This window comes from Megalops cyprinoides, chromosome 5, assembly GCF_013368585.1.
Source record: "Megalops cyprinoides isolate fMegCyp1 chromosome 5, fMegCyp1.pri, whole genome shotgun sequence".
Taxonomy (NCBI): domain Eukaryota; kingdom Metazoa; phylum Chordata; class Actinopteri; order Elopiformes; family Megalopidae; genus Megalops; species Megalops cyprinoides.
This window is the reverse complement of record NC_050587.1, coordinates 41,785,130-41,802,609: the sequence shown is the minus strand read 5'-3', so window position 1 is coordinate 41,802,609 and position 17,480 is coordinate 41,785,130. Positions and strand designations below refer to the sequence as shown.

The 17,480-nt window shown below is 46.0% G+C and overlaps 1 protein-coding gene across 4 annotated transcripts; it reads left to right on the top strand.

The window, feature by feature from the left end:
* Window positions 1-358: 358 nt before the first annotated feature.
* LOC118777939 (heterogeneous nuclear ribonucleoprotein K-like) lies at window positions 359-17,306 on the top strand. 4 transcript variants are annotated; one of them, XM_036529204.1, is made up of 16 exons: window positions 359-460; window positions 1,790-1,901; window positions 4,004-4,101; window positions 4,620-4,676; window positions 5,536-5,579; window positions 6,475-6,547; window positions 7,122-7,235; window positions 7,478-7,606; window positions 10,383-10,693; window positions 11,576-11,629; window positions 14,213-14,252; window positions 15,397-15,412; window positions 15,592-15,624; window positions 15,776-15,843; window positions 15,925-16,094; window positions 16,865-17,306. In XM_036529204.1, exons 2-16 carry the CDS (start codon window positions 1,841-1,843, stop codon window positions 16,893-16,895), a joined length of 1,299 nt encoding a protein of 432 aa, XP_036385097.1. In that variant the 5' UTR covers window positions 359-460; window positions 1,790-1,840; the 3' UTR covers window positions 16,896-17,306. The 4 variants fall into 4 exon arrangements, with proteins under 4 accessions (XP_036385097.1, XP_036385096.1, XP_036385098.1 ...); XM_036529203.1 differs by having other exon boundaries at window positions 14,210-14,252; XM_036529205.1 differs by lacking the exon at window positions 11,576-11,629 and having other exon boundaries at window positions 360-460; window positions 14,210-14,252.
* Window positions 17,307-17,480: the final 174 nt, after the last annotated feature.

Below are 17,480 nucleotides of genomic sequence, written 5' to 3'. Positions count from 1 at the left end.
TCATGACAATAAAGATTTACCTCTTTCAGCTTTATTTTATTTTTAATTGATTGATTGTTGAAAACGGATAAGCTCATTGATAACAAAATGTATTGTTTGAAAATGCCAGTGTGCTGGTACGTTGCAGGCAGGCCGCAGTACCCTTTTCAGACGCCCATTTTGAGTTAGCTAGTTTGATTGGCAGATATTATATCCAATACGTTCCTGATGTTTTCAGATTCCACCAATCATACAACAAAATCTGTCGGTATTGGTGATTGGCGTAGCAATCCACCGGCTGATTCTGGATCAGTGTAGCCATCGTCACACGCATGACCCGGATCGGGATTCGGGGTGAGTGAATGAACCTGGATCAGCTGCTTGGAGAGTGAGTACGCTGAGGAAACCTGAATCCTATCAAGGGTGGTTGTAATTCTGTCGAGGCAGGAAACGACAAAGGGCGAACGGGGTCTGGACGCAGGTATGTAGAGTTTTCAGACCTAATTTAGCGAAATAGTCTGTATTTTGAAGAAAGAAGGTAAAACGTTTTCATGAATTCAAGTAGCCAGCACCAAACGCGCTCTGCCTGTGCAATCTGGTCGTGAATGTTGCGTTTGCTAACGCTGAGTAAAAGCCAAACGGATTCGTGCTCGGCGTCGCGATGGAAGAGTGATTTGCACTGCGCTCCTTTCCAGATGCCGCAAACAAAGCGCACATGCGGAGCCCGTCGCGCCTGTGCGGACCCGCGGCTGTTAATCAGCATTTCTGATAAAGTGCAGCTCAGATCTCTGTTAGCAGCACTGTCGCCTGTACAACCTAACGAGGTTAGTTAAGTAGCGTTAGCGAGCGCAGACAGAAACCAGGTAAACAGGCCGTTTGGTTGAAAATGGGTCAGTTAGCTTTCTAGCTACCCAGCTAAAGGTTTGTAAAATGAGCATATCGGACAGATAAACAGCGCATTTTCCGCGCAGTGCGGTTTAAATGTGCTGCTCGCATGGGGTCCAGCTAACTGCGCACCGCGGCGGACGCAGGGCCTGCAGCCTGGCCTCGCGTTGGGTTTGTCTCAAAACGGCCAGCTCTCCAAAGCTAAGCAGAAATCCTAAAATTTGATCATTTGTTGTTCGAAAGATACACAGCACCATACATTTGATTTCTAAACGATTCAGATTTTTAACATTTCTCTGAGGCATGTGTCTGTCCGCGTGCCGGATAGCTTGGGTTAGCAGCTAGGCTAACGTTAGTAGGTACGCTCACACAGGAATAGATGTAATGGGTGTGAATGTCGCCACTGTTTAACCTGGCTTTATTGGAATTGCATTGCTGATTATAAGTTTGTTTTCAATAGACACATGTCGCTACTGTTTTACGTGCTTATCGGACAGCCGATCCAGCAGGTCACGCTGTTAGCATCAAATTCGGCTTGCCTTACGGCTCTGTTTCAAACTGATCGGAGCAGTGTTTTCATTAAATACTAAACTCAGTGTTGACCCCAACGGTGTTATTTCCTTTAGGTTAAGGAATTTAAGGCGTGGTTGTGTAGTTCTTCCCTTTAGAGAAGCTAGGGTTAGAGTGTATTTATCATGAGTGTTTATAGTTCTGACTGAATGGGCCGGTTTCCTGGAAGTCGGATTTTTGTCTTGCGAAGCCAGTTGCAGGTAGGACCCGGCAGCGGTTCACAACACACCAACACTTACGCATAACAAGATGCATCAGCTAGTTAACATTGTAGCGTCATTGGCTTTATGGGATGTGAGCTTTTGTGCCCTTATGAAGGACAGCTGTAGTCTCATGTAACTATGCCCCTTTGCAGGTGTTTGACGGACAGAAGAGCCCGGGTTCATTTCACTTCTCTTACAGGACAATGGAGACTGAAATCGATCAACAGGAGGAAGAGACCACTTTCAGTAACACAGACACCAACGGTGAGACTTGGCCTTCCTCAGAAAACACAAGCTTTTTCAAGATGTTAACATTTAGGTGTCTGTTTGATCCCAGCAATAGCTGTCCTTCCCGTGTGCATCTTTTGGGGGACAATGAGTGAGATGTCACTTCAGAATACACACACACACGCACACACAGGTGCACACGCACACGCGCACACACACCTGGCCATCTCAGCACTCCCCATCTGAATGGTGTGCTGTCATGTGGTTTAGGGCATCCTGGTCAGCGGATGGAGCTCTCATTGGCCCTCCGTCCGTCCCTCAGAGTGAGTGTATAGGCTCATACCCTTCCCGTGTATTTGCCAAACTTGCCAGACCGTAGGTCTATCCAGAATGACCTGCGAAAAGTTTGCTGGGCTTCAGGACTCTTTCTCTGTGTCACTCTCTTTCTCTGACTCTTTCTCTGACTCTCTTTCTCTGACTCTCTTTCTCTGTGTCACTCTCTTTCTCTGACTCTCTTTCTCTGTGTCACTCTCTTTCTCTGACTCTCTTTCTCTGTGTCACTCTTTCTCTGACTCTCTTTCTCTGAGTCACTCTCTTTCTCTGACTCTCTTTCTCTGTGTCACTCTCTTTCTCTGACTCTCTTTCTCTGTGTCACTGTGATGCATATCTGGTTATCAAGTGGATATTTTCAGCACTTAGAAAACCAAGATGTTTCATATCGCATCTGTTTATGCAGTAACGTCCGCTGAGGTCAGTTATAAATAATGTAACATTTATATCATCACATTGCTTCTCCCAAACTGTCAGATTAACTGTAGTGGGGCACTTCCATGAGTGTAATGTTTTATGCGTTTGTCCATGCTGATATTTCTCGTTGAGCGTTACTTCCTGCACAGTGATCTAATTTTACCTCCAAACTGTCCCTAGATTATGGGGAAGATCAATGCGGGAAAGCACATGCGTTGCGTAGTATTAAAACTCACTTTTAGATTAATGTTTTTCAACATTTTTAGCTGAGATTCCAACATGCTTTCCAGGGGTTACTGCTTCTGCTGTTTCCATGGTTTCTTGTAATTTTGTTGGAGTTGCTCCAGTCACGTGCTGCAGTGCTGGAGCGGTGACAGCGGAGTGTCCCGGTTCCCCCTCCCCCTCCTCCCCCCGCGAGCACTCCTCTCGGTTGACTGTAGGAAAGACACGCTCACTGTCCTCGTTCACTGGCGCTTTGGGATGCAGCCTTTCAGGTCTGAAACACAAGTGGAGGCTGAGCAGCAGGGCCTTTGGTTACCACATCAGTAACTCAGACAAACTTCATTTCTGCTGAAGGCAGATCTATTGTAGCTCTGCATTTGCCATCTCCTAACTACCAGGGCAGATTTAAGCTTTAATATCTAAAGTGAAACCATGTTTAATATTTCAGAACAATCAAGAGTATTTCAAGTCAGGTGATTATTGGGAGTGTGTACAAGTATGCAGATGTAGTCATTTGTAATGGTGTTGGTGGGCGGCAGTGTAGCATAGTGGTTAAGGAGCAGGACTCGTAACCGAAAGGTTGCTGGTTCAATCCCCGCTGGGACACTGCTGCTGTACCCTTGGGCAAGGTACTTAACCCACAGTTGCCTCAGTAAATATCCAGCTGTATAAATGGATAACATTGTAAAGAACTGTAACCTATGTAAGTCGCTTTGGATAAAAGCGTCTGCCAAATGAATAAATGTAAATGTAATGTTTGGTTTTGTTTCACATGTTTTGACAGCTTTTACTCTTTAGTTAAGCTGTGTAAAGGGTTTTAGAATGGCATCATGTAAACGTTGCCAGGAGTTGTGTTCATTATCTGTGGTAAGGCTCTGTCTGTGTGCTCTCTCTGGGGCAGAGGGGCAGAAAGCTGTGCTCTCTCTGGGGCAGAAAGCTGTGCTCTCTCTGGGGCAGAAAGCTGTGCTCTCTCTGGGGCAGAAAGCTGTGCTCTCTCTGGGGCAGAAAGCTGTGCTTTCTCTGGGGCAAAGGGGCAGAAAGCTGTGCTCTCTCCGGGGCAGAGGGGCAGAAAGCTGTGCTCTCTCCGGGGCAGAGGGGCAGAAAGCTGTGCTCGCTCTGGGGCAGAGGGGCAGAAAGCTGTGCTCTAACGCACCTGTTATTTGTCCCAGGGAAGCGTCCTGCTGAGGACGCAGAGGAGGAACAGGCCTTTAAGAGATCCCGCAATACAGACGAGATGGTGGAGCTACGAATCCTACTGCAGAGCAAAGTAAGACTCCTCTGCACACATGCTCACACACTCATACACAGTTACTGCACACACATTCACACTCTCATACACAGTCACTGCACACACGCTCACACTCTCATACACACTCACTGCACACACGTTCACACTCTCATACACACTCACTGCACACACGTTCACACTCTCATACACACTCACTGCACACACGCTCACACTCTCATACACACTCACTGCACACACGCTCACACTCTCATACACACTCACTGCACACACGCTCACACTCTCATACACACTCACTGCACACACGTTCACACTCTCATACACACTCACTGCACACACGTTCACACTCTCATACACACTCACTGCACACATGCTCACACTCTCATACACAGTTGCACACACACTCTTGTCATACACACTTCTGACTGCATGAGCGCACCCATATTCCATACAGGGATATCAGAAATTCAGTGTTAGTGAAGCTCAGTGTTGTGTGCTTGTCAGTATGGCTGCTGATCATGTGGTCTGTTTTTCCTCAGAATGCAGGAGCTGTGATAGGAAAGGGAGGGAAAAACATCAAAGCGCTGCGCACTGACGTGAGTATTGAGATGGGGGGGGGGGGGGGGGGGCTTCCTGTCAGAATTCCTTCAAGGATCGTTTGCACCTTCTTTGAAAATACACTCAATTTAGAATAGCGACAATTTACAATTCCATTTACAATTTAACCAGTCACAAAGAAGAGAATGAAGGGATAGGCAGTGCTGTGTAGGAGTTTCTGTTCGTCATGGACGCACGTTCTCACAGTGTAGGTGTTGCATGCCATCTTCCGCAGCACTGTTCGGCTTCTGGCAGTTGCCTAGGTGATGTATTTACATGCTGACTCATGTCAACACACATGGGTTCGTGTAATTTCGCAAGATAGGGAATGGAAGTAGGCAACATGTGCACTTAAGCTAAACGTTACTTTTCAGCAAGTTCCTTAGCCTGTTTGCAACCAGAACACACTGTCCTGCTCACAGAGGTGTGGCAGTTGTAGTAAAACAGTGTATCAGTCGTCGTAACCCCAGAACGGAGCTGTAGTCTTTAAACTGTTGAGAGCGTCAGCCCTTTTAAATGTGTTTGAGAGCTGGCTGTTGTAAACACCAGAGGTGGTGTTGTTGTGTTTTCACTGCTAGTGTCTCTTTCCTGAGAGTGTAGCCAGGAGTGCATCCTGTATTAAAATGTATTCCTCTTCCCCCTCTTCCCTCTCCTTTATTTTTTATTTTTGGCCACCTTCCTCCGTTGCCCATGTACTGGATCGACATGCCCCTGCTGGCCCGCCATCCGCCCCCGAACGCCCACCTGACACCCCGGTTGGCCATGCCCATAAACGTGCCCCTCCCCAAACCGGGCACCTTACTTGACATCTTGTGATTGAATGCCCTTGCCCAATGCCAACCTCCACGACCCCTGCAGTACAATGCCAGTGTATCAGTCCCAGACAGCAGTGGCCCAGAGCGGTATGTCCCACCGGTTATTGCCTCACTGCCTGATTAGAACAGCCAACAAATGTCTTTGATAACCTGCCTTTTATTTCATTTATATAGTGTCCCCGTTTTAAAAACGGTGTATTGTTCCATTTGATTTTTTTGTCTTATCTCCCCTCCCCCATTTAAATTTAATTTGGTCCTTTTTTCTCACTGAAGTGTCAGTTTGCCCGCACAGAGAAAAGCTTCATTCTGAATGGAAGGAGCGCAGCTTCGAGTGTTGCATTTTTGCGTTATTAATCGTGAATTGTTGAAGCAGTCTTTCTCGCTCTGTCCTTGTGGCCCACCTTGCTCCCCCCTGCGCCCCTCCACCCTCCCACCCCAACATCACCTGTCCATGACGTGAGGCGGGCCCTGCTCATCACTGTCTCTCGTTTCTCTGCTGCCACTCTGTGGTCTCTGGGCCCCTGCGGCAGCAGCTCTGTCCCGCTCCTCATCTGCTCCTGTCCAGCACCTCTCCAGTGCTCACCTCTGGCATTATCTTTGCTCTGATTGGTTAATTCTCCTCTCCCTGTGAGAAGGTGTGCCCGTAGCTCCATTGTGATGAGTTTCCTCTAAATTCCTGGTGGCGGGATAGCAAAAAATGGCAGTCAGCTCTCTCAGCTGTGTGGCGTTTACCTCCCCACTGATCCAGAGCCCAGTGTCCCACGCGTGTGTGTGTTTGAGAGAGAGGTGAAGCCAGTGCATGTCACTTTCTCATTTCTCAGTGCAGTTTTCAATCTTAAGCGTCTCATGCCCTGATTGAGGTTTTGTTGTGATTTTGTGCAAGCCTCACTGCTGTTGATCTACAAAGCCTCTTTCTCCTTCTCTCCTTTATATTTCTCTTCGAACAACCTGAACTCCTGTCACGTGAATGATTTTGCCTCAGTATTCTCAGTGTGTCCGCGGATATTGAAACCATCGGCGACATTCTGCTGAAGATCATCCCCACTCTGGAGGAGGTGAGGGCGGGGCCTGATGTGGGGCGGGGCTGAGTATGTGGGTGGGTTTGGGTGTGGGGGTGCAGGCGAGGAGCTGCTGCTTAAAGGAGGCGGAGATGACCGTGACTGGCAGGTGTAGTGTGGAGGGAGGGTAGCTGTGCTAATGTGGCGAGTGCTGACTGTGCAGATTTTGTTTCAGGTCTGTGTTTTGGGTCACTGTGTTAAGAGATTTTCACTAAAACGTGAAAGCTATTTTAAGAAACATTTTTTCCCCCAGGATATAATATCCACTGTTCCTTAATATTGCTGCAAATGAGTTATTCCAGATCATTGCCTATTTTCAAACACATCATCACTTTAACTGGCTTTACAGTACCAGCACTACAGTGGGATTGACTGTGTGTGTGTGTGTGTGTGTGTTACAGTACCAGCACTACAGTGGAATTGACTGTGTGTGTGTGTGTGTTACAGTACCTGCATTACAGTGGAACTGACTGTGTGTGTGTGTGTGTGTGTGTGTGTGTGTGTGTGTGTTACAGTACCAGCACTACAGTGGAATTGACTGTGTGTGTGTGTGTGTGTGTGTGTGTTACAGTACCAGCACTACAGTGGGATTGACTTTGACTGTGAGCTGCGTCTGCTGATCCATCAGAGTCTGGCTGGCAGCATCATTGGGGTTAAAGGCGCCAAAATCAAGGAGCTGAGGGAGGTGAGTGTCCAATACACAGTGCTGGGGTCTCCTGATGCCGAAAGAGAACGAGTCTTAACCAGGCTAGAGAGTGACACGTGCTCGTAGTCCAGGCTAGAGAGTGACACGTGCTCGTAGTCCAGGCTAGAGAGTGACACGTGCTCGTAGTCCAGGCTAGAGAGTGACACATGCTCGTAGTCCATGTCTTTAAGCTGTGCACCATGCAGTGTGCAGGTCATGCTCACTTGTGCCGTCTCCTTCAGAACACCCAGACCACCATCAAGCTGTTTCAGGAGTGTTGCCCTCAGTCCACTGACCGTGTGGTTCTGGTGGGAGGGAAGCCGGAGCGGGTCGTTGAGTGCATCAAAGTCATTTTGGAGCTGATCTCTGAGGTGAGGCTCACACTGATGCCACACCCCCTGTCCTCTGGTACTGATGTTGGCAATGTTGTGTTGGGGTTCACAGAAGATGTTAATGTTAGAATTTAAGATCAAATAATGTTCCTATTACAGATGGACATTAAATAAATGCAGTGTAACATAGAGCTGGGGAAAGTAATTGTTTTTACGATGCATCACGATGCAAAATTGAAAGATTCTGCATCGATGCAGAAAAAGAAAATAATTGATTCTTAAAAACGGTAACTAACCCTTTCACGCGTACGGTCACACCGGTGTGATTAGCTGTTTAGCGTGTATGCTAAAACCGATGTGATTAGAACTAGGGACTAGTTCTAAGAACTAGGGACTAGTTCTAAGAACTAGGGTTGGCAGATGGCTGACAGACATCACAATGTTGAGCCAGCATCGTGATTTGAACCCCCCCCCCCCCCCCCCCCCCCCCCCGACACAGACAGCTGGGCGCATCCTGCTACACGCACACTATAATTACAGTGTCTCTGCTATAATGTAAAAAATATATATTGATTACTTATGTGCAGGGATTTCCCCAGGGATCAACTTGAGCCGTAGAACTCATGAATGTGTAGGCTATTTCAAGGACTGTCAGCCAGAGAGCGCAAAAATGAAGGATGGGTTTATTCTAATTATTATATTAGCTCCTTGCGCCTGATTTAAAGGAAAACAGCTTATTTAATCACACTGTACCGCCCAGTGAAAGCGTGTTTTAATTTAGGCGCACTCATAAAAATTATTTTTAAATCTACCAGGTTTGCACCTACCTCAGTAAATCAGGGTGCGAGTTTTTATTTCTATGGCAAAACTGAGGATTAAAACTTACCTACAGAGCGAACTCTCCCGTTCTCTGCTATACCTGTCTTAAACAAGTCCTAATAGTTATATTGTTATAAACCTTTTTCACCATGTCTTGTCCTGTACATTTAACTATATTTCATGTTTAGGAAAAATATATTATAGCCGTTCCATCCGTTTATAATTATTTATATAATTATAAATATTGTAATGACTAGAGGAAACTTGCTGATTTTTAGCATTATTAAGCTTCTCATATTTTTCAGTTAGCATTTGCTATATTTTCTAATGTTAAATCACTGTTTCCTCAAAGCTAAAATTAGCTAGAATTTTTCCAATCTAGTGTTCTAATTGCACCGATTTTAGCAATGCGCTGAAAGGCAAACCACACTGGTGTGACTACGCGCGAAAAGGTTGGAAAAAAAAAATTTTGGATTGGATTTTCTTGAACTTTAAGTATAATTCAACTGAAAAACAAATAACCATAACCTCTAATTTACAATGCATTAAAAACAAAAATGTTTTGTGTTGCTGTTTACGTATATCTTTTTGATTTTTATTTTGTATTTTATTTTATTTTATTTTGTATGACTTGATATGATTTTTGAAAACAGCTGTTAAACTAAAAGTTGAAAACTAAAAACAGTTCAAATCTGAGGGCTTGTATTCTTGTATTAAAACAGAAAAAAAAATGGAGGACAAGATGCATCGTGATGCATTGAGAATCTTTTTGTAATCGAATCGCTATCCTTTGAATCGTAATCAAATCGTGAGACCAGTGAAGATTCACACCTCTAGCGTAACAAGTTTCATTCATGAACAGAGGCAGCAGGCGATATGTTATGGGGAATTAAGTTAAATATTCAAAAGGAATTAATGGTATTTATATGTTAAATATTTGCGTATTTACTTGTACTAACACGTGAAGTTCACAAAAATAACACAAATACTCCTAGCTGGGCGGTAAAAAGTTCTTCAGCCTTTTTTCCACTCAGATTTTCAGTACCTCCAGCTTATATATGTTTACTGTATATGTGTATACAGATTGATACAAAAGAGACGCAACCTGTGTGTGGATGTATGCAAAGATGAATGTGCTTCTTAGGGTTGGGTATCGTTTGAATTTTATCGATTCCGATTCTGCTTATTCTTGCTTATCGCAAGACATCAAACACAGTTTCAGATCGACGCTGTGCTGCCTTAAATGTTTGGTCAGATTTGATGTGCAACCTGACTTGCAGCTGATTAGCTTCCCACATGCATTGCACTTTGCCTTGTTGTCATTTCGTTTTCTAAAGTGAAGTGTTTACTGCGGTCCATCTTTCACACTGTTGTGACGTTAGCCTTGCATGCTAGCTCGTATTTAACCCTTTCTCACGTAACTTATTTTTATGCTGTGTAGCGCGCGTTACATTGCATGGTTTATGTTTTCATCAGTGTTAAGCTTCTCATAGTTTTCAACTAGCATTTGCTACATTTTTAACATTAAATCATTGTTTCCTCAAAGCTAAAATTAGCTAGAATTTTTCCAATCTAGGGTTCTAATGGCACCAGTTTTAGCGTACATGCTAAACGGCTAATCACACCGGTGTGACTGTACGCGCGAAAGGGCTAATCACACCGGCGTGACTGTACGCGCTAAATGGCTAAACAAATGGACACGTCGACATTTCGAAACCGAAATTCAGTTTTTTTACGGGTACCCGGTACTTGGATTCGGTTCTAATTTTGGAATTGAGTTTTGGTTCCCAACCCTAGTGCTTCTCTAGGTGTTTAGTTTTGGAATGTCTGCATGCATGTGGGTTTGGAGTTTTTTCAGGTCAGTAATATTTCTAGCATGTTCTTCTGTCAGACCTGTGCTCTGTGGGTAAAGGTGTGAATGCTGTGCTGTCAGACCTGTGGGCTGGGTGTAAAGGTGTAAAGGTCTTTGCTGACGAGCTGCTGTCCGGCTCTGCAGGCCCCTATAAAAGGCCGGGCCCAGCCCTACGACCCCAACTTCTACGATGAGACATACGACTATGGCGGCTTCACCATGATGTTTGAGGAGCGCGGACGGCGGCCCATGGGCTTCCCCATGCGTGGGCGTGGCGGTGGGTTCGACCGCATGCCCCCTGGCAGGGGGGGGCGCCCCATGCCCCCCTCCCGCAGGGACTACGATGACATGAGCCCTCGGCGAGGACCACCCCCTCCCCCCCCAGGCAGAGGGGGAAGGGGCGGTAGCCGGTCTCGGAATCTACCCCTGCCCCCACCGCCGCCACCTAGAGGAGGGTAAGAGCACTAGCCACTGCTCACAGTTTCAATATCTCTGCCTGACTGAGACACATCCTCTCACACAGCTGGCCTCTCTCTCTCTCTCTCTCTCTCTCTCTCTCTCTCTCTCTCACACTCACACACACACACACACATCCATTCACACAGCTGGCCCCTCTCACGCACACACACACGCACGCACACACATCCATTCACACAGCTGGCGCCTCTCTCTCTCTCTCTCTCTCTCTCTCTCTCTCTCTCTCACACACTCACACTCACACTCACACTCACACTCACACACACACATCCATTCACACAGCTGGCCTCTCTCTCTCATACACACACACATCCATTCACACAGCTGCCCTCTCTCTCACACACACACACACACACACACACACACACACACACACACACACATATCCATTCACACAGCTGGGTGTTTCCCTGCAGGAATTCCTGCGATTGCAGCCTCAGGTTCAGTTTGAATGCCGCTGCCCCTTTTAGCATCTTTTAAATGTGCGCATTACATTGCATTACATTGCATTACAAATGACAATAATGTAATGTATACGCTTGTGTATTAGTAGAAGCATTTTGTACTGCTGCTTCTGTATCATGTTGCTATGGTAGCTGGTATGTTGATGAATATAGCTACATGAATTGGTTAATGTTGCTGCAGTAATTGGTTTTGTGATTGGTGTAGCTGCGGATGTCTGTTTAGGGATGAAGGCTGCCTCAGTAATCAGTGAGGGGACATTTTTCTCAACCTGTGTGGCCTAAGATGTTCATGGTAGAAGTTCTTTCTATGTTCAACTCCAGCTCTACACAGACTATCACTCCTAAGAGCTTTAAGTTCACGCAGTTCTGTGTACCCCATTTTCAAATTGTTTGCAGAGAAGACCAGTTTTCCTACGAGACCTATCATGGCAAAGCAGACGACAGAGCAAAGTAAGTCCTCATCCACCACAGGCCGCTTGTGCAGGGTGTGGGAGCAGGGGCTCCTCTCTCGCAGTGTTCCGTTTCGTCAGCAGGGGGCGGCGATGCTGAGAGTCTGTACAGGGCAGCTTCCAAAGGGTCTCTGCTACGCGCTGACTGTCACACATTTCAGCTGCTGTTGGATGAACTGTTGAGCTGACATGACCATTTCAAAAATTATATTGTAGAAACTTTTTTTAAAAATGTATTTCACCTTTTTATAATATGCGTTAATGTATATAAAGTCACTTAGTGATTCACTTATGTAAATGATTTTTGCATGACAGTACATTTTGAATAAATGTGTAAATTAGTCTGTTGCTACTGCGACAGAAACATTGAGTTCTTTTTGTGGTACTTAAAGAACTGGAACACAGACGTTATTAAAGGGGATGACGCTTAAAGAACAGGAACACAGACGTTATCAAAGGGGATGGCCCTTAAAGAACAGGAACACAGACGTTATTAAAGGGGATGACGCTTAAAGAACAGGAACACAGACGTTATTAAAGGGGATGACCCTTAAAGAATGGGAACACAGACGTTATTAAAGGGGATGGCCCTTAAAGAACAGGAACACAGACGTTATTAAAGGGGATGGCCCTTAAAGAACAGGAACACAGACGTTATTAAAGGGGATGCCGCTTAACAAACTGGAACACAGACGTTATTAAAGGGGATGACGCTTAACAAACTGGAACACAGACGTTATTAAAGGGGATGCCGCTTAACAAACTGGAATACAGACGTTATTAAACGGACGGCCTCAGCACAATGTTGAGAATTCTTTGGCTACCAAAGAATTGACAAACCTTGTCTGCTAATAGGGTCATATTAGTAAGATAATGCCAGTGTTTTTCTCATCTCATTGTTATAGTTGGGGAGGGGAGGGGGGTATTCCTGCTGTTAGTCATTTGAGTTAAGGGCTGTTGTGTCAGTTGAGTTTATGGTTTATTCTCATGTACTGTGTATGGGATTACACATAGCTGATGCTTTTTCAGACTGTAAGGAGCTTTCTGCCTCCGTCTGTGATCTCTATGCTCATGCTGTAGCTAGCAGTCTGAATGACATGCTCTTTCACCAGGGGCTTCTTTCCAATACCACTCAACATTCCAGCATTAGAACTGACAAGTGAAGGTGTCCTGATTTCATGTACCAGAAAGATGGAGGCGATGTTAGCGGAAGAGTCTGAAGGCTGGGATCTAGTCTAAGGCAGGGTTTTGCTTTGCAGTTAATGGAGTGGTTGGGGTGCCATGCGCACAGCGTGGAGCCGGTGGCACCACTTTCTGACCCACGTTCCATTTCCCTGGAAATGGCCTAAAACATCAGCATTATGCTGTCAGACATTTAGCTCTGTGTAAATGTACGAATCCACATCTCATAATGCAGAAAATCTTGGTAATAAGTCTTCATTTTTCCATTTGTTTCCTGACTGATTGTTCTCTCCATTATAATATATATTATATACTATATATTGACAGGGTGGGTGGAGTTTGTTGGTAACTTTATACTGGTAGTGTTCCATATTTTCTCACACCCCTCATTAAGTAAGAACGAAAGAAAAGCATGAATGCTACCCCCCCCCCCCCCCCCCCCCCGGCCTACTCTTAACTGTTACATTTTAATGTTGGCGTGTTTACACAGAGCAAAGTAGTTACATTGTTCCCAAATAATTATTTTTATTCCAGAAAACAAAATGGTCACTTTTATTCATACCCCCAAATTTAGCATTTTGTATATTCTCCTCTGGCATCATTTCACTTGGCTTCCTGTGGAGTTGTGAGGATCTGGTGCTTCTCCTCCTGGGGGAATTGCTCTGTGGTCTTCCATTCCAAACTCTTTTCGGGAATTTGAAGCACAGATATTTGTATTGAGGTGGTCCATTGAGAAAGTTTTTTTTTTTTTTTTTTTTTTTTTTTTTGCTCAGCTGAGCAGTTCTTTGTAGAGAGCAGCTGGATACTTTGCTAAGAAGCTCAAACCTGCCTGACAGTGAGCCAGCTTTTTGGCCAGATGGTCCTGCTATATGTCGGAGCCCATAACTCCTAATATTAAGAAGGGCCTCGGGGTCCATAGAACCCTCAGTGGCCTGGCTTCCTCCACACGGCCGGGGTCATGGCTGGGTTGTAATTAAGAGTTTTTGTGAGGGAAGAAAGGCAGCAAAAACAAGAAGGTCAGTTGAGTTTGCTAGATTGCATCTGAATGAGTGTTGGAGATGGCTGTCAGGTCGGATGGACTGAAACGTGTGCTATATTGACATGCTTATAAGTTGTGCTTTTGGGATAAAAGGATGAAGCTCAATTTGGGAATAGTATAACTTTGCTTTGTGCAAAGATATTAAAATTAAAGTGTAACATTTAAGTTTTAAGTCAAATTAAGTTTTTATCAGGAAAAACAAACGCACACATTTTATAACATGCTTATTGCTGTATTATTACTGTCTTACATATGGCTTTCAGATGTACAGTGACCTGCAGCAGCCCAGTCTGCTTGTTGGTTAGGACCTTCTGTCTAATGCGTTTTCTCCATCACTCTCTCTGTCCCCCTTTCTTTAAGCAGTGAGAGAAGAGGGAGACCTGGAGATCGCTATGACACCATGGTGAGCAGCACATATAGCTGTTTACTCCCTCTGTGCTTCTCTCTCTCTGCACCTCTCTCCCCATCTCTCTCTCTCTCTCCCTCCCTCTCCCCATCTCTCTCTCTCTCTCTCTCTCTCTCCCTCTCCCCATCTGTCTCTCTCTGCACCTCTCCCCCTCTCCCCACCTCTCTCTCTCCCCCTCTCCCCACCTCTCTCTCTCCCCCTCTCCCCACCTCTCTCTCTCTCTCCCTCTCTCCCTCTCTCCCTCTCTCCCTCTCTCCCTCTTTCCCTCTCTCTCTCTCTCCCTCTTTCTTTCTCTGCACCTCCCTCTCTCTCTCGCTCTCTCTCTTTCTCTGCACCTCTCTCTCTCTCTCTCTCTCTCTCCCTCCCCCTCTCCCTCTCCCTCCACCTCTCTCTCTCCCTCCACCTCTCCCCATCTCTCTCTCTCTCTCTCTCCCTCCCCCTCTCCCCCTCTCCCCACCTCTCTCTCTCTCTCTCTGCACCTCTCTCCCCACCTCTCTCTCCCCCTCTCCCCACCTCCCTCTCTCGCTCTCTCTCTCTCTCCCTCTCTCTCTCTCTCTCTCTCTCTCCCTCTCTCTCTCTCTCTCTTTCTCTGCACCTCTCTCTCTCTCGCTCTCTCTCTCTCTCTCGCTCTCTCTCTTTCTCTGCACCTCTCTCTCTCTCTCTCTGTCTCCCTCTCTCTCTCTCGCTCTCTCTCTCTCTCTCGCTCTCTCTCTTTCTCTGCACCTCTCTCTCTCTCTCTCTCTCTCTCTCTCTCTCTCTCTCTCTCTCTCTCTCTCTCTCTCTCTCTCTCTCTCTCTGCCTGACTGCTTGTTGCTAGGCAGTTGATTTTGAATCCCTGTTGTCTTGGTTATCAGGAGCAGTTAAATGTTGAAAGTTGCATCCCACATTGATGGTGGATACAACAGGCTCTCAGTATTGCAGTCTGACGTGCTGTCCGGGTTGCTGCTGTCTGAAGACATCTTCCATGTGGGGAATATTGTTTGGACATTGTTATGTATCAACATCAGTGCTCTGTGTTTATCAGGAATGTGTACATTCTATACATGACTGATAAATTTAGCTTTTGCCAGCTATTGAGGTTTGTCGTAACTTTTCCCCTTTCTCTCTTCCTCTCTTGGTCTCTCTGTGTCCCTGAAAACAGAGTGGGGGTGGATACGGTGAGTGTCCCACACAATTCTCTCCAAGATCAAACACACTTTCATTGAAAGATGAATCCAGATAAGAAATGAATTGATCCCTGCCACAGATGTCTGTGAGCACATCTGGGTTGGTGACTGTCTGCCTTCTGTTCTAACTTTGCAGTGACAGGTTTCTTTTTCTCTATTTCCTTCAAAAGACAACAACTCATCCTGGGAACCCTTCCAGTCTGGTGAGTGTCATGTAGTGGAGTGCCTATATGTGGAAGTGGAATAGCTGTTTGATACTCATAAAAGCAGTGTATATGTTGTACTGCTGTGATGAACCATTTCTCACTGGATTGGTGATTCTCCTGAACTCTGACCCCGCTCTGCCCCCCACAGGAGGGCGTGGCTCCTACGGTGACATGGGGGGTCCTGTCATCACCACGCAAGTGACTATTCCCAAAGATGTGAGTATGGCCCTGCTGCAGACGCTGCAGATTCTCCTCTCGCCTGGTTGCCCTGGTGATTAGCATGCTGTCTCTCTCTAGCTGGCGGGATCCATCATTGGGAAGGGGGGCCAGAGGATCAAGCAGATCCGCCACGAGTCCGGGGCATCCATCAAGATTGACGAGCCTCTGGAGGGGTCGGAAGACCGCATCATCACCATCACAGGCACTCAGGACCAGATCCAAAACGCACAGTACCTATTGCAGAATAGGCAAGTGCTAGATGCTTTGTATGAGTGATTGTATCTGCACCAAACCAGTACTATACCACCCCCTTTTCCCTGCTTCCATCGGCTGTACCTGTCCAGTGCCTGAGTGTCTAACCTCCCCTGCCTGCATGGGGGAACTTTACTGAAGCTTTCTCCTTTGTGAAATTGCTGTGTGATTGTAAAAAGGTTAAACCTGTTTTTAAAGAATAAATTAAAAATGAAATTTATTAAAAACATGAAGACAGGAAGTGGGGACAGTGGCCTTGTTCTGTGTGGAAGACTAGTGATTTTGTTGTTGTTAGTTGGATAAATTGACAACAAATCACAGTCTGCCCTATGGCACAGGCCTCTCCTCAGCCGCCAGCATTTCACTCTACTAACCCCTCTCTCCCCCTGAACCCCAATAACACCCCTCCTCTGATAGGCCCCTAACCCCATCTCCCCCCGAACCCCAATAGCACCCCTCCTCTGATAGGCCCCTAACCCCCCCGCCCCCCCCCCGCCCATCTCCCCCTGGACCCCAATAACACCCCTCCTCTGATAGGCCCCTAACCCCCCACCCCCCCCATCTCCCCCTGGACCCCAGCACCCGTCCTCTCCTCCAAAAATGCCAGCTCGATTCCCCTATCCCTTCCAGAAGTGTCAAATCTGATAGCTGTCCTCTCTGATCTCCTGCTTTCTCTCTCTCTCTCTCTCTTTCTCTGCTCCCCTTCTCTGATTGACTCTTGTGAATTCTCTCCTGTTTTATTTTGTGTTGCTGTTTTATATTTCAGTGTGAAGCAGTACTCTGGGCGCTTCTTCTAAAGGAGGAGAGTAAGATTGATGGGAAACCGCCCTGCTTGTTTTACCCTGCTTCTGTTGTACAGAGAACATTCCTCAGCGTTAGGTACATGTTCTGTATTTGGGTGCAGTTCCCACTTGGCCTCTCTTCCATACACTGCACCATTTTAATTCTAGACCTTCAGCTCAATGTTTTTCTCAATGGCAGCAGAATGAGTGATTTTTTTTTTTCCTTCCTTATGACTTTGTTTTGCTTGGTTTGTACTGTTTCTGTAAGTGCAAAGTGGCGTGTGTGCGGGTGTGCGCAGGCCTGTGGGGTGAAGATGTGCTCACACATCTGTTGAGCGCTGCATACAGAATGCAATCACTCCTGTAACATTTTATTTTTAAGATTTAGGAAATTGTGCTTTCTTCCTGTTTTTTAGTTAAAAGACTAGGGGCTGTATAAATGTAAATATACAGTAGTTGTTTCTAAATGTTTTATAACATTTTAATTTCCGTAAAAATGCTTTTTTTTCCCCTCTGTGGGTCGTATTCTACTGTAATGATTGGACCAAAAACAGGGTTGGCCATTTGTGGATGATCGCTGCTCATTGGCTGTTTTTAACA

Coding starts and splice junctions, on each gene's coding strand:
- LOC118777939 (XM_036529203.1), top strand. CDS start 1,841: ATGGAGACTGAAATCGATCAACAGGAGGAAGAGACCACTTTCAGTAAC. Junction 1,902..4,003: donor CAGTAACACAGACACCAACG/GTGAGACTTGGC, acceptor TATTTGTCCCAG/GGAAGCGTCCTGCTGAGGAC. Junction 4,677..5,535: donor TCAAAGCGCTGCGCACTGAC/GTGAGTATTGAG, acceptor CGACCCCTGCAG/TACAATGCCAGTGTATCAGT.